Below are 16195 nucleotides of genomic sequence, written 5' to 3'. Positions count from 1 at the left end.
TGAAGTGATTTATAGGTAGGCTATAGCTTGTCAGTGAATAGAAGTGGCTGTATTTCGCTTGATTTGGGATTGAGAAAGGTGTGTCGGTGTTTGGCCCACACCAAAAAGAATTTTAAAGGGCACTAGTCTCATGGTTTTACACAATGATGGTTTAATTATCATCTTACTAAAAGTAAACACAACATGTTTTAAACAGACAAAGGTGTTAAAAGGTTAATATTTTAAGAATGTGGGTTGTGAATAGTGTTATTAAGCCATATTCTGATTTGTTTGTTTTACACGAGGACGTGATTCACGGGTGGTTTTATTCTTTGAGTAATTGGAAATGTCAAAGTTTTTCTCGCACCTGAGAGAACATTTTCAGCAGCACATGTGAACGAACAGTTAAACATGACATGAATTTATTTTAATAAATCATATAGTGAGTAACAGGACTGTATATCAGTGTGTTCACTTAATGTAAATGTATAGGGAGCAGACAATGTGTTATATTTGCAACACTTCAAAGTTTGAAAATACAACTTCCAACCGATGTTCATTGCTTTCTTTTAATTTTACAAAAAAGAAAATTGCTCAAGGCTTGAACAGCTTTGCTCCCAACCACTAGAATATGAAAATAACTTTACTGTACTTCTGATTATCCCATAGGAATATTTTATTGCTCAGTGATTGCTCTTTCTAACCTTTTCTCATTTTAGTCTCAACAGTGTCTCAGATGTTTCTCCTAAAAATCCTTAGGAGAAATAAAAGTAGACACAACTGAGACATGAGAAAGTTATGAACGAAAGGAATCCAAAATGATGATGTGATGATGTGAATCCAAATGTGATGATGTGTTACCTACAAGTCTATGGCTCTGACAGAGGTTATATGTGCAGGATTTTAGGAGAAACATCACAATGATCTTCTGTAAAGCTTTAGATGAGATCTCAACAACATCTCACACTGTGCTCAGATATTTCTCCTACACTAAAGATTTTAGAAGTGATCTCAATAACTTTACAAAGTGTGCACCAAGTCAAATGCCTCAATATGAGCTCAAACATGTCTACCATAATGATTCTTAATAATCAAATTAGTCAATAATCAAGACTGAGACATAAGACTCACTTTAGATTTTTCTTTCCTATGGGTACACTACAAAAACCGTGATGTTCTTCCTCAGTGGTTTTGTATTGTTTTACTGTCTGCGACTTATAAACTTATATCAATAACACGTTTATTTCCCACTGACATATAATAGCATAAACTCACTTAATTCTGATTCATTTTAAAGGCTTCATTTTACATATGCATCTCAAATAAATATACCTAAAATATTTGTATTTGAATAAATGTAAAAGAAAAGAACAAAAATAAAAATATTAGTGTCTACCTGACTCATCTGCTCTCTAAAATGTGCTTTAGTTATTAAAAAATATTTTTTGAAACTGAAACTGCATTTATTAATTTATAAAATGTTTATGTATATAATAAAAATAAATGAAAATCTAGATTAAACAAGAAAATGAGATAAACTGAAGTAAATGGCTGTTATCTGAGGTGTTTTTAGACGATGGTGGAGTCATCTGGCAACAGAGCGTGTGAAAACGGTTTGAGAGGTGTGCACAAATGACTCTTTATAGATGGAAGGAGTACAGAAGATTTGACTGCATCACACCCAACATACACTATTAGTAAGCAGTGAGAAAAAACCTAAACTGAATACTGTAACTCCCATTATTAACAATAATACACTGCAAAATCAATAATAATGGGAGCTATTTAGTTTGGTTGCACTGCAAAACTGTTTAAACAGTAGAGCATCACACTAGCAAAACTAAGTTCAATTCCGGGAAATGCATGAAGGGGTCATCTTTGAATGCAGTGTATGTCACTTTGGATAAAAGCATCTGCTGCGTGCATGAAATTACAAATATTTTAAGTATGGGTTGATACAGGAACAACACACTTCAATCAAAGGATTGTCAAGAGGCACACAGAAAAATATCTTACTTGCACAACCTTAATTCTTCTAATAACATTATTAGTCTCAAGTGAAGTCCTGACATGAATCCGTTATCTCACTAATGTTACTGAGCGAAACTGTGAGGCCCAGAGGACATAAACCTGGGTGACATAACCTGCCTGACAAGAAGCAGATCCACTGGTTCCCTCTCTCACACTTTTCCACAGCTTTGCATGATATCCGTGTGCATGTCCTACTTTTGCATCATTTTAATCTGATGTAAATGCACTGAATGCATTTGAATAAGGTGCTTCTATTAAGTACTCACTATATGAAAATAATGAATAGGAAAAAAAATATATAAAATTGACTGTAAAAAAGTCAAACTGTAAGTAAATAAGTTAAACTGACAAAAAAAGTTCAGTCGGACTATACTGCAGTTATATAGCTGTAATTCATCGAACACAAGTGCAAGCTGATGTTTCAAATCCCAGCATGTCAAATTAATATATTTGTTGCAAGACTGGTTTTAAATTAGTGTATTTCAAACATTTAGGTTCAAGCTTATTAGATGTATAAGGTCATTCAAATAAAGAGCTAAAATCGAGCCATTCATTCCTATAATCCTTTACAAGAGAATTCCCGTACTCACTGCGTTCCCCTCCCATCAGTTGCTCTCCTCCTTATTTTCTCCACCTAATATTTTATTGTCCTGCCACATCCCAACCCTCTGGCTCTCTGCTCCTGTAACCGAGAGCTGTTACCCTGGACATGCATCTATGGCAGACTTATCTCTGTTCATGACCAGTGACCGCTTCATTTAAGGAATCCCCCTTTGGAATATGACTAATAATATATACACGAATGCAGATTCTGTCATCCAAAGAAACATACATTCATTCAAGGTATACATTTACATCAGTGTGTTCCCTGGGAAGTAAAACCATGGCCTTATAATGAATTTGAGGATAGACGTACCATGATCTTTGTCTGTTTTAATGATTATGCAGTCGAATTAAATTCTGTTATGAGTGGTTCTTGCTATTAATAGTGAGGTTATTACTATTGCTCATAACTTAAATTAGTTAAAAATTAGTATCACACTTTAGCATTTAACTTGTCCTACAACATTTGTAGATAATAATAAGACCTCAAATTATGCATTTTTTGCTTGTTTTTGTATTGATCATACTTACCACTGAATATAGGCACAGTGCACAACGTAAATGAATGTGAAATTTAACAATTACCCTTTACATTGAAGACATGTTAGGGTTTATATATATATATATATATATTCAATTGAATTGAATTGAATTGAATTGAATATATATATATATAGTTCTAGCAAGTCTGCTTGATCAAATATTAAAGAAGGATATCAAAATTGTTCAGGAAAATAAGATTTTCTTATCAAAGTGATCAAATGTTGTATTGCAAAAATTACTACCCTACTGATTTTTTTTTTCCTTTTTTATTTTATTATTTTATTTTTTTACAGGTACAGGGGCTTCTTAATAAATTGTCAAACTGTCAAATTGTGAAACTTAATAAATAAATTCAGTGCACACAGACTGAAGTAGTTTAAGTCTTTGGTTCTTTTAATTGTGATGATTTTGGCTCACATTTAACAAAAACCCACCAATTCATGATCTCAACAAATTAGAATACTTCATAAGACCAATAAAAAAAAAACATTTTTAGTGAATTGTTTGCCTTCTGGAAAGTACTGTATGTTCATTTACTGTACATGTACTCAATACTTGTAGGGACTCCTTTTGCTTTAATTACTGCATCAGTTCAGCGTGGCATGGAGCTGATCAGTTTGTGGCACTGCTGAGGTGGTCTGGAAGCCCAGGTTTCTTTGACAGTGGCTTTCAGCTCATCTGCATTTTTTGGTCTCTTGTTTCTCATTTTCCACTTGACAATAGCCCACAGATTCCCCCATAGAGTCAAGCACACCAACACCATGGTCATTTAACTAACTTTTGGTGGTTATGGCAGTGTGTGCAGGTGCCAAATCCTGCTAGAAAATGAAATCAGCATCTTCAGAAAGCTGGTCAGCAGAAGGAAGCATGAAGTGCTCCAAAATGTCTTGGTAAATTGGTGCAGTGACTTTGGTTTTCAAAAAACACAATGGACCAACACCAGCAGATGACATTGCACCCCAAATCAACACAGACTGTGGAAATTTAACACTGGACTTCAAGCAACTTGTGCCATGAGCTTCTCCACCCTTCCTCCAGACTCTTGGAGCTTGGTTTCCAAATGAAATACAAAACTTGCTCTCATCTGAAAAGAGGACTTTGGACCAATGGGCAACAGTCCAGTTCTTCTTCTCCTTAGCCCAGGTAAGACGCCTCTGACATTGTCTGTGGTTCAGCAAATTCCTCGACCGGTCTGTGTGTGGTGGCTCTTGATGCCTTGACCCCAGCCTCAGTCCATTCCTTGTGAAGTTCACTTAAATTCTTGAATTGATTTTGTTTGACAATCCTCATAAGGCTGTGGTTCTCTCAGTTGGTTGTGCATATTTTTCTTCCACACTTTTTCCTTCCCCTCAACTTTCTGTTAACATGCTTGGATACAGCACTCTGTGCACAGTCAGCTTCTTTGGCAGTGAATGTTTGTGGCTTACCCTCCTTGTGAAGGGTGTCAATGATTGTCTTCTGGACAACTGTCAGATCAGCAGTCTTCCCCGTGATTGTGTAGCCTAGTGAACCAAACTGAGAGACTGTTTTGAAGAATCAGGAAACGTTTGCAGGTGTTTTGAGTTGATTAGCTGATTGGCATGTCACCATATTCTAATTTGTTGAGTTGGTGGGTTTTTGTTAAATGTGAGCCAACATCATCACAATTAAAATAACCAAAGACCTAAACTACTTCAATCTGTGTGCATTGAATTTATTTAATACACAAGTTTCACAATTTGAGTTGAATTGCTGAAATAAATTAACTTTCCCACAGCATTCTAATTTATTGAGATGCACTTGTAAGTATGTCGAACCTAAACTTTTAAAGAGAAGTAATTTCTTGATAAGTAAATGTGTTATATAGCCCACTGATCATTGTTAGAATCACTTGGGAAAGAACAGTCAGGAGATGTATTTTTTAGCACAGAAGAGGACAATGGTAAAGGAGGAATAACAGACCATTGCTTTAAGTCTGACAATATAGCAACACAGAAATGTACTGTAAAAACAATGGACTTGTGACAAGGCCCCTGAAATGATCAGGCCTTCACTTTAAGCTTTCATATAGTGAGGAGAAATGTCAAGTAAATGTCTCTGAGCCTGCAAAAGCTATGAAAAGAGTGACTGCTCTAACAGAGTGAGATGCCGCCTGCAGAAGTGACATGCATGGTTGTTGTCCACACTGGAACTACCTACTGTAGCCAAAACACAATAAACTTTTCCAATGCCCGTATTTACAAAATATATACTTCTGAGAATCCATGCTCTGGTTTCATGTCACCTAACAGGTGCTGGTAGAGGAGGAGTACAATGAGAAGTGCCTGGTTCCCACAGTGAAGTTCAGTTGTAGTAAAGCTCTTAGACAGGAATGTATGAGTGATGAAGGTGTGAGGGAGCTGTGCTTCATCAATGCTGTCATGAATTCATAAACCACTGTGTGATGTAATAAAACAACCTGAAACAGAAGATGCTCCCCTGTCCTTTTGTATTCATTCAGAGGGAGTGTACTCATTTGTGCTGAGAACTGTATTTTTGCCTGACAGATGATAAAACATTTGAAACACCTTATAAATTAGTAAACACCCTGGTAAATGCATAGTAATATGCTAACACAGCTCAGAGCACATGGCAAATGATGCACAAATCCTCTTTAGAATATATGAAAATCTAGTTGATGTCCTTTCCTATAGAACTAAGACTAAACCTGATGTGGATCTAAAGGGGCCAGCAATGGGTGAGAGCTAATGGATAGCTAATATAAAGGGTGAACTCAAACTCCCTAGCTTAAAAAAGGAAACAAATAAAATACTTTATCTCCAAATCCACTGGGTGAAAACATATTGCACAAGTACTATATAAAAACAACCTTAGAATTCAAAATTAAATCAATAATAGAACCTTTACTGGACATTTATAACCGTCAGTGTTTTTAGTGGCTGCAACAGATGCTTAATGTACAATCAATTTAAACATGATCTGTTCAAAAACATCAGCCTTATGTCTTGATTTAAGACCACTGTCACTAGTGTTTGTTATTCTAATGCTGGTTTCAGCAATGCAGCAGCAACAGCAGAGCTTTCAAGGTTTTGGCCATTCTGAAAGATATTTAGAAATAAAAGGTGTGTAGTTTAAAGAGCTTGACGCCCTGAGGATTTATGGCGGAGACTCTAAAGTATTTTAGTTTCCCACTGCCTGCTTTGTGTGTTTGTCCCCTGCAGCTGCACAGGCACAGGCACATATTCATGATGGAATTTTCTCGTCCTTTAATGAAAGACCCCTGAGTACTAAGGTAATGGTCTGTCATGTAAGAAGTGAAGGTCTACGTGTAATATTTGTATGTGTGTGTGGAAGGTTTTGCCTTAACCTGTCTTGCACTGCAGGGTATATACTTTGTCCTCTGCTTAATAAATAATTTTTTCCCTGTCTCTTACACTGACAGACTGCAGTGTGCTTCATCACAGCTGTCAAACCTGCAAATCTGACTCCAGCTCCCCAATAGATGCATGCATTCAGTGGGCCCATAATATGATTTCATCAGTATATGAGGTCAGTAATGTATATTAGCTCCCGTGTTAGGGGTCAAAATTCATCACGATTCCATTTTAATATTTTTATATTAAATGTTTTACATTCATTTAAATATTTTTGAACAAAATTACATTATAAAATGAAATCAAATGAATGTTGTTTATTTTTAATAATTTAGAAATGTATTTTTTTTTTAATGAAAATAATAAATTAAATTCCACCTGGATGTCTTTGGCTTCTGTCACAGCTTTTAGAAGTGCACTGAATTGAGAGCACACGCCCACAGGTCTAGTACAGGCTTCTGATAACTGGTGTAAAAAGAGGTCAAGTTGGTGGTGACCTTTGAGTGATAATCAATCAGCAGAACTATTTTGAACAGCAGATTTCCACAAGGGACTGTAGCTCTTACAAGCAGTGCCACAGGCCCATGTCAATCAACTAACCAGCAGTTTTCATCCCTACAGCGTGATGCCAACAGCATTATGATCAAGTCTGCCTACTCAAATCCACCAGCAGTTATGGGAATCTGATAGTTTAAAGTTTGCATTTGATCTAAATATAAAATATTAAGACTTAATACATTTGTTAACAATTAAAAGATATGGACGAAGTTCAGAAACAATGCATGCAAAAGGCAATTTTAAACATTTCTCATCCAGTTTTGCGATTGACTGTATGCTACTCTAAGCAAATGAACCAGCAGATCTCACTGGTTATGAAAATAGACAACTGTTTGATGACCGACCGGTTTCAAATCATGAGATATGTAGAACAGTAAATTGGAGCTTAAACTGCTGATAGTGAAGGAAAAAAGCCAATAAAGTACTGACATGTGTCATATGTAATTTTATTATGAGATATTCTGGCATTTTGCCATTACAAATATTGCACTGCCCTCCCCCAGAGCACACACTTCTCCTCCAGGCTTGCACACACCCCGTTTGGGAACCAGTGCAATTGAGTCCGAAGTCTTTTTGAAAGCAGTTACAATTGACAACAACAGTAACTGAGCACAAATGTAGCACCTGTTGTAGTGGGAACGATTATTGTTGCTACAACTATGACTGAACAAATATTTAAATTAATGAACATTGGGTTAATAAATCTGGTGTAGCCCCGTGTAGCCCCGCCCCATACCTACTCTGATTGGTTCAGCTGTCTTTCATAGACATGCATGATAGGAAATGTGTCCTTAGTTTGATGGAGTATGATGTTTAAAAAGCTAAACACGCTGTGCAGTTTTACAAAGCCTTCATTATATATATAAATAATAATAATAATGATTGTTTAGCTAAATTAAGCTGATCTTTAGGCTAACAGACGAACAACCCAATCATTTTAGTAAATAAATTAGTTTGATTATCCACAGTGGGAGGATCAGGTCTTCAGATAAAAGTATGAATTAAATTTTAGAAAATTTGATCATTTCATATCATCAGAGTATGAGGAAGGAAATGAAAAGGGTGTATCAGTATTGTTTTAATTTATATAGCATGACAAGATAATTATTGTTACATCTAATTATCTGTCATGCACTTGACACCGCAATAGGCTGATATGTCTGCTGCGTGCCATTTCAATTTTCTTTACTACATTGCAAAGCATAGACTTTTTATTCCCATTTATTTTTAGGAAAATATGCTGCCCCGCCCCAGGTGCAGCCCCGCCCCTATCTGTATCTCAATGAATATCATGAGTGTATTGATTTATGAAAAAAAAAAAAAAAAAAAAAAAAAAAAATATATATATATATATATATATATATATATATATATATCATTTTTTATTTTTATTGTGCACCCTAGGACAAAAAATAAAAATAAATAAAATAAAATTTGATTCTGTCCTACGAATGTCCTGGTTTGAAAGTGTACCGATTATAATCAAGCTTGGGCTTAGTGTTCAAAATTACTCAAGTGTTTCCTCTTAGAGAATCCCATCTGTGAATAATAAACTGATGAACATGTTTTTGAGCATCTTTGCTAAATGATGCATACTTTCTTTTAATTGTTCATATGAAAAGACATAAGACAAGTTAAAAGGAGACTTATTCAGACAACTTGCAATACCAGATAATATATTGACAGAAATAGAAATCTTTTGATCATTGGATTCCATAGAAGTGATTTTTTAATTTTTATTTGAACATTGTACATTACCTTAAAAAAAAAAAGGGATACAGCTGTCATGGGGGTGGTACCCATAAGCCACAAAAACTAAAAGTTGCCTTAGTAACCTTAAAGCTACATATTAGCATTTTAGAAGTGTCTATTAGTATCTAAAATGAGCATATCAGTACCTTTTTAAAGGGTACATCCCCAGTGACAGTTTTGTATATATTTTTTTTTTTATATCTAGAAATTATGATATAAATTATTTTTATTATAGCACCACCTAGTGTCAGGTGGATGTCTGTTCAAATTCATGAAAGTCACTCAAAGTTTGAGTCTGTCCTAATATGGTATTAAAGTTATATCATCTTATCAGAGAAACAGACTTGATAAAATCTATTATCTGGGTGGCGGAGGTCATTCTCGGTTGAAATTGTGTTCCAGCGGAAGCAATATTTACCCCCTCTGGTCTGGTGACCATTTAGCCATTCCCCAAAACGATGATTAATAGTTTTTGTGAAGAACAGACTGAGGTTTAAGACTTAAATTATTCTTATGCTTGCAGGTTGTGTGTTAGCTAATTATTATTAATAATAATAAAATTTTAATATGTAGATTTGGTACATTTTGTTTGATCAGATGTTCTATTTTTCCTGTAGTTTCATGGTCCCTTCACTTATCTTCTCTTTGTACTGTATTTTCTAATGTTTTTTTCTTTGAGGCCAATGCTTCTTTCACATCTCTTATATCACACCAATGCACATTTTCACTCATATTTTAAGATAAAACTGAACTAGATCAGAGCAACTTAGGTTTACTTTGACACATTCAACAGAGTGCGCCTCGAGCTATGTTTCACGTACATGTACAAAAATAGGTACACACATGTAACACGCCAATACCTACAAAAAAGTCTCTTGGTACGAAATCCGAATCCCAACAGGAAGTCGGTTATTTAGAATTTTCTCTGTAAAATTGGCGTCGTTTTTGCCATTTCCAGGGATTTTACTTTAACGAACCCCTCTTAGAAATTTATTCAGATCAACACCAAACTCGGTGAGTGTAATCTAAACGCCTTTGCGATGTTAAATTGTGAAGATCTTGAGGTTTCGTTAAAGGGCGTGTCCATGGCGGCCTGGCGAATTTCGATGATTCGCCATGAAAAATGAAGTTGCTATAACTCAGACATACAATGTCCAATCTGCCCCAAACTTCACATGGTGGATAAGACTCTGGAACTGAATAGATTGACATGCCCATATTCCGTTATAGTCATAGTGCCACCTGCTGGCAACAGGAAGTGACATATTTTATGCTGCGCCAAACTACTCCTAGAAATTTTATGACATCAATGTCTTTTTTTGTAGTCAGTCTAATCTAAAGGCCTGTGCGATGTTAAATTGTGAAGATCTTGAGTTTTCGTTAAAGGGCGTGTCCATGGCACCGTGACAAAATTCGATGTCTCGCCACAGCAAGAGAAGTTGTTGTAACTCAGGCATAAAATATTCGATCTTCCCCAAACTTCACATGTTTGATAAGAGTCCTGCCCTGAACACATCTGAAGGCCAATATTCCATTATAATGATAGAGCCACCTTCTGGCAACAGGATGGAATATACTTTGATATATTCCACTTATACTTATAACATTAAATGCATATGTCTCACTGTTCATCTTTTTACTAAAGCAACTCGCTGGTGGTGAGCCCGTGTGCGAGGGCCCGTTCATCGCTGCTTGCAGCTTTAATTTTTTTTATTATTACGTTTTTTTCGGTTCATTTTTGTGAAGCACTCCTGCTTAAGATGAGACAGCAGAAACCGCATTCTGTTTGTTTTCTTTATTTTATAAAAGCACAACATTTTGTTAATATTGTGAGTGTAGGACTGGAGGTTATGGATCAGCCTCCTCAAGCATCTCGTCTGATCTTCCAGCTGAGTGAATGATCTGATGAAAACATGTCTGGGCATGTCGAGGCTAGTTGGGCTTCATTTAGTATTTTTCTAATTTTCTTATTTGTCACTTATTTTATTTTATTTTCTAACCATGCATAAATATTATTTGTTCAGAATGTTGTATCTGCTTAATATTTTTGTGGAAACAATAATACCACTTAAACATTTGTATAAGATTTAAAAAAGAGAGATAAATTAATAATTTTATTCATGCATGAAAATGAAAAAAATGAGTGAAGACATTTAAAATTATTTCTATTTAATAAATGCATTACAAATTTAATTTGCTAAATGCAAATAAATGCTGTTCATTAAACTTTATATTTATCAAAACATCTGAACCGAAACATCTGAACGGAAACTCCATCAGTGACAGAATGGAGAAAAAAACCTTGGGAGAAACCAGGCTCAGTTGGGGGGCCAGTTCTCCTCTGACCAGACGAAACCAGTAGTTCAATTCCAGGCTGCAGCAAAGTCAGATTGTGCAGAAGAATCATCTGTTTCCTGTGGTCTTGTCCTGGTGGTCGTCTGAGACAAGGTCTTTACAGGGGATCTGTATCTGGGTTGTATCTGTATCTTTCTAGGTGCTGATCCACCATCATGTCTGGATACGTACTGGATCCGGGTGACTGCAGTGACCCTCTGATCTGGATACAGACTGGATCTGGTGGCTACAGTGACCTCGGAATAAGAGAAAAACAGACTAACATTAGCGTAAATGCCATTCTTCTAATGATGTAGCAAGTACATCGGGTGGTATGGGAAGTGTTCCCGGTTCCGGTTTACCTAATGAATGCAGCCTAAACATCCTTTAACGGATTTGGATATTAGAAGCATATTAGTGTGTTATGTGTAAGTCAGGTTAAAGTCTTTAATCTAGATTTAAACTGCAAGAGTGTGTCTGCCTCCCGAACAATGTTAGGTAGGTTATTCCAGAGTTTAGGCACCAAATAGGAAAAGGATCTGCCGCCCACAGTTGATTTTGATATTATTATCAAATTGCCTGAGTTTTGAGAACGCAGACGTGGAGGATTATAATGTGTAACATGAGGTCATTTAAATACTAAGGTGCTAAACCATTCAGGGCTTTATAAGTAATAAGCAATATTTTAAAATCTATACTATGTTTGATAGGGAGTCAGTGCAGTGTTGGCAGGACCGGGCTAATATGGTCATACTTCCTGGTTCTAGTAAGAACTCTTGCTGCTGCATTTTGGACTAGTTTGTTTACTAAGCGTGCAGAACAACCACCCAATAAAGCATTACAATAATCTAACCCTGAGGTCATAAATGCATGGATTAACATTTCTGCATTTGACATTGTGAGCCTAGGCCATAATTTAGATATATTTTTTAGATGGAAAAATGCAGTTTTACAAATGCTAGAAATGTGGCTTTCTAAGGAAAGATTGCTATCAAATAAAACACCTAGGTTCCTAACTGATGATGAAGAACTGACAGAGCAGCCATCAAGTCTTAGACAGTGTTCTATGTTACTACATGCAGAGTTTTTAGGTCCTATAATTAACACCTCTGTTTTTTCAGAATTTAGCAGTAAGAAAATACTTTCAGTTTCAGTTACTCCAGTTTTTTATATCGACTATGCATTCCATTAGTTTTTCAAATTGGTGTGTTTCACCGGGCTGCGAAGAAATCTAGAGCTGAGTATCATCAGGATAACAGTGAAAGCTAGTTTCCTGATGATATCTCCCAAGGATAACATATAAAGCGTGAAGAGTAGTGGCCCTAGTACTGAGCCTTGAGGTACTCCATACTGGACTTGTGATCGATATCATTCTGTACCTCTTCATTCACTGCTACAAATTGATGGAGGTCATATAAGTACGATTTAACCATGCTAATGCACTTCCATTAATGCCAACAAAGTGTTCAAGTCTATGCAAAAGAATGTTGTGATCAATAGTGTCAAACGCAGCACTAAGATTCAATAAAACTAATAGAGAGATACACCCACGATCAGGTGATAAGAGCAGGTAATTTGTAACTCTAAGGAGAGCAGTCTCAGTACTATGGTACGGTCTAAATCCTGACTGGAAATCCTCACAGATACAATTTTTTTCTAAGAAGGAATGTAATTGTGAGGATACTACATTTTCTAGTATCTTGGACAGAAAAGGAAGATTCGAGATCGGTCTATAATTAACTAGTTCTTTGGGGTCAAGTTGTGTTTTTTTTGATGAGAGGCTTAATAACAGCCAGTTTGAAGGTTTTGGGGACATATCCTAATGACAATGAGGAATTAATAATAGTCAGAAGAGGATCTATGAATTCTGGAAGCACCTCTTTTAGGAGCTTAGATGGTATAGGGGACGTTGTGGGGAAGTCGTGGCCTAATGGTTAGAGAGTCAGACTCATGATCGAAGGGTTGTGAGTTCGAGTCTTGGGTCGGCAGGAATTGTAGATGGGGGGAGTGCATGTACAGTGCTTTCTCCACCTTCAATACCATGACTGAGGTGCCCTTGAGCAAGGCACTGCTCCTGGGCGCTGCAGCATAAATGGCTGCCCACTGCTCTGGGTGTGTTTTCACAGTGTGTGTTTATGTGTTCACTGCTGTGTGTGTGCACTTTGGTTGGGTTAAAAGCAGAACACGAATTCCGAGTATGGGTCACCATACTTGGCTGTATGTCACTTCACTTTATAGGGTCTAACATACATGTTGTTGGTTTAGATGATTTAACAAGTTCCTCAGGGGGTCTATAGTGCACTGTCTGATGCGATACTGTAGCTGACGGCTGAATGGTTACAATTTTATCTCTAATAGTATTGATTTTATAAGTAACTTACCCCTTACGAAAAACAACCATGGTTTTATTATAGTAAAACTGTAGTTACCCATGGTATTTGGCGTGTTGACTACCATTTGTATAACCACAGATTTACTACAAATACCATAGTTAAACTATGGTTAATATAGCAAAACCATGGTTAATTTGTGGTTACTATGGTTTAACTATAGTAACCATGGTTTTTTGGTTTTATTTGTAGTAAAACCATGGTTCATTTTCGTAAGGGACTAGGTCTATCTGCTTTCCTGGAAATATACTGTAGCCTGATAGTGACTCAGTGTTTGAGTCAGACAGTACAAAGTCAAAATATCATGCATGAGTAAGAAGCGACATTGCTGCATTAACTGAGAAATGGGTGGCATGCAGTTGTCCTGGCTTTCCCCCCTTGTTGCCAGTTGAACCCTTATGATTTAAATTACTATCACAAGTAGGCTAACTAACCTTCCAATAAATATACTTAATCTTGTATATGATGACAGTAAAAGGTTATATTTGGCTTGTTTTTACTCATTTTATTTTCAGTATTATGCATTTTTCAGTTTCATTTTGTATTTGCATGTCTGTCCGCGGCTCACAAGCACCATGCAGTTCCGTCATGTATCTCTAGGGGTCACACACGCATTAGGAATCGATTCGGTTTCTTTTGAAAGAGGAACACTCGTACAACGTGCCTCATCCAGCAAGAAAGACAATGTGCATCCATTGAGTTCTTGACAATCTGAGTTGTTGTAAGCATCCAACCCCCCCAGAATACCACACTTTTTTATTTACTCAGAATAGTATTGACTGCTTGCTTATATTATTTCATATATATTTTTGTCTAGATGGTGTAGAGTAAGTCATCAGCCTATGACATTTGTCAGCAGGGACTAACTGAATCATGCTAACCAGCCAAGAGCCCTTAGCTTGCTGACATGTCTTTGATGGGTGTGGGCTTTGTAGAGAGGCTAGTTAGCTAACACACACACACAAACACACACAAAAGATATGAAGACAAGTTTTAGGTAAACACTTTATTTTTGGTAGCAAAAACAGCACCTCAGAAAACAGGATAAACAATGGGCAACATCTTTCTTATTTGGCAGAGTACAATGAAACGACAGTCTCTACTAAATAGGCAAACCACATGGATCTACCACTAACATGCTAGTAATTTAGCACAAACGCAAACATATCCCTTCATGACTACTGGAAATCAGTTTCTTAGCTTGTTGAGCAATTCAGCTAAATGGCTAGCTCATGTTAGTGGCACATCGAGGATTGTCCAGCCTACAGACGTGGCCATGTTGTGCAAGGTAAGATCTGAAAACAGTATTGTTGTGCAGTGGCCTGAGGGCGTGAGTTTTTAGTGATGTGGATTAAGGCACGAAAAGAGCAGTGATAGCATTTGGTCCCTCTGAAAATTTTTTTTTGGTCAGAGTGAATGGTTTATTGCTTACAACCTTGTTTATGACTGCATTCCTCTCTAGTGCTTTGGACCGGGCGCAGTCATAACGGTTGAGAGGGAGGTCAGGAATGCATAAAAGGCGTGTGGTTTAGAGGACAGAATTGGGGAAGGGGACTCGCTCAATCTTGGACAACCTCAGAGGACTCAGACACAACTCTGCCATCCTTGGTCTCGATCATCTTAATCACAACGCTCTTCTTGGTCTGAGAGACGGTCTCACTGTAGCCACTGCCAGAGCTGTAGCCGCCGCCAGAGCTGTAGCCGCCACCAGAGCTGTAGCCGGCGCCAGAGCTGTAGCCGCCACCGTAGCCACCACCGTAGCCGCTGGAATAATTAGAGTAGCCGCTGCTTGCACTTTCCATGGGATAAGAGCCATAGCTCGCTATCAGGACAGAAACATGAAGATGTTTAGGATCTCTTGATTTCATATAGTTATAAGAATTTTTATATAAAGAAAGAATCCTGAAAAGACCAGCACAGAATGTCCATGATACAAGAGCATACTAGAACCCCATGCTGGGCTTTTCAGTAGGGTTCTCTGTGATATAGAATCAAACTTACTGCTCTGTTTTGAGATATTGACGGACTTGATTCCAGATAATAGTCTATTGGAAAGAGTGAACAAGAAAGTAATGAGATTCCTGTGCAGAATGAGAATCTGAACCTCATCTCAAAGACAGAATACTAGGTCTCACAGCAAGCATGCATTTCATTGACTCACCTGTCCTCCTCTCCCTCCAGGAGCTTCCTGTATGTGGCGATCTCAATGTCCAGGGCGAGTTTGACGTTCATCAGTTCCTGATATTCTCTAATCTGGCGGGCCATGTCCTGTTTGGCTCTCTGCAGGGCATCTTCCAGGTCTTTAATGCGGGCCTTGGCATCTCTCACGGCCAACTCGCCTCGTTCCTCTGCCTCTGCGATCTGGTTCTCCAGATTGGAGCGCTGCCGTAACAAGAAATATTTGTGCTCAGTTTCACTCTAATGTCTGTTGCCTACAAAACAAACGTAATATTTAAATATTCAAAATTTTTTGTTTGTGTAGTTGCATACCTGTCCTTTCACTGCATCGATCTCGGACTGCAGTCTCTGAATCATGCGGTTAAGATCAGCGATCTCTGTCTTTGTTGATCTAAGGTCATCACCGTATTTGGTCGCGGATGTCTGCATCTCTTCGTACTGAGGAACAGAACATACGATTTAATATCTCATGCA

General features: G+C 37.2%; 1 protein-coding gene across 1 annotated transcript in view; it reads right to left on the bottom strand.

Annotated features, from left to right (window-relative positions):
* Nucleotides 1-14534: 14534 nt before the first annotated feature.
* Nucleotides 14535-16195, bottom strand: part of LOC127944581 (intermediate filament protein ON3) — a 4570-nt gene continuing 2909 nt past the window's right edge. Inside the window, exons 6-9 of the mRNA XM_052540622.1 lie at nt 16034-16159; nt 15705-15925; nt 15545-15588; nt 14535-15365 (exon numbers count right to left, since the gene is read on the bottom strand). Of these exons, the coding sequence (XP_052396582.1) occupies nt 15103-15365; nt 15545-15588; nt 15705-15925; nt 16034-16159 (654 nt within the window). The 3' untranslated portion in view covers nt 14535-15102. The remainder of the gene's footprint in view (nt 15366-15544; nt 15589-15704; nt 15926-16033; nt 16160-16195) is intronic.

This window comes from Carassius gibelio, chromosome A23 (assembly GCF_023724105.1).
Source record: "Carassius gibelio isolate Cgi1373 ecotype wild population from Czech Republic chromosome A23, carGib1.2-hapl.c, whole genome shotgun sequence".
In the NCBI taxonomy this organism is placed as follows: domain Eukaryota; kingdom Metazoa; phylum Chordata; class Actinopteri; order Cypriniformes; family Cyprinidae; genus Carassius; species Carassius gibelio.
This window is presented reverse-complemented; position numbering and strand designations above follow the sequence as displayed.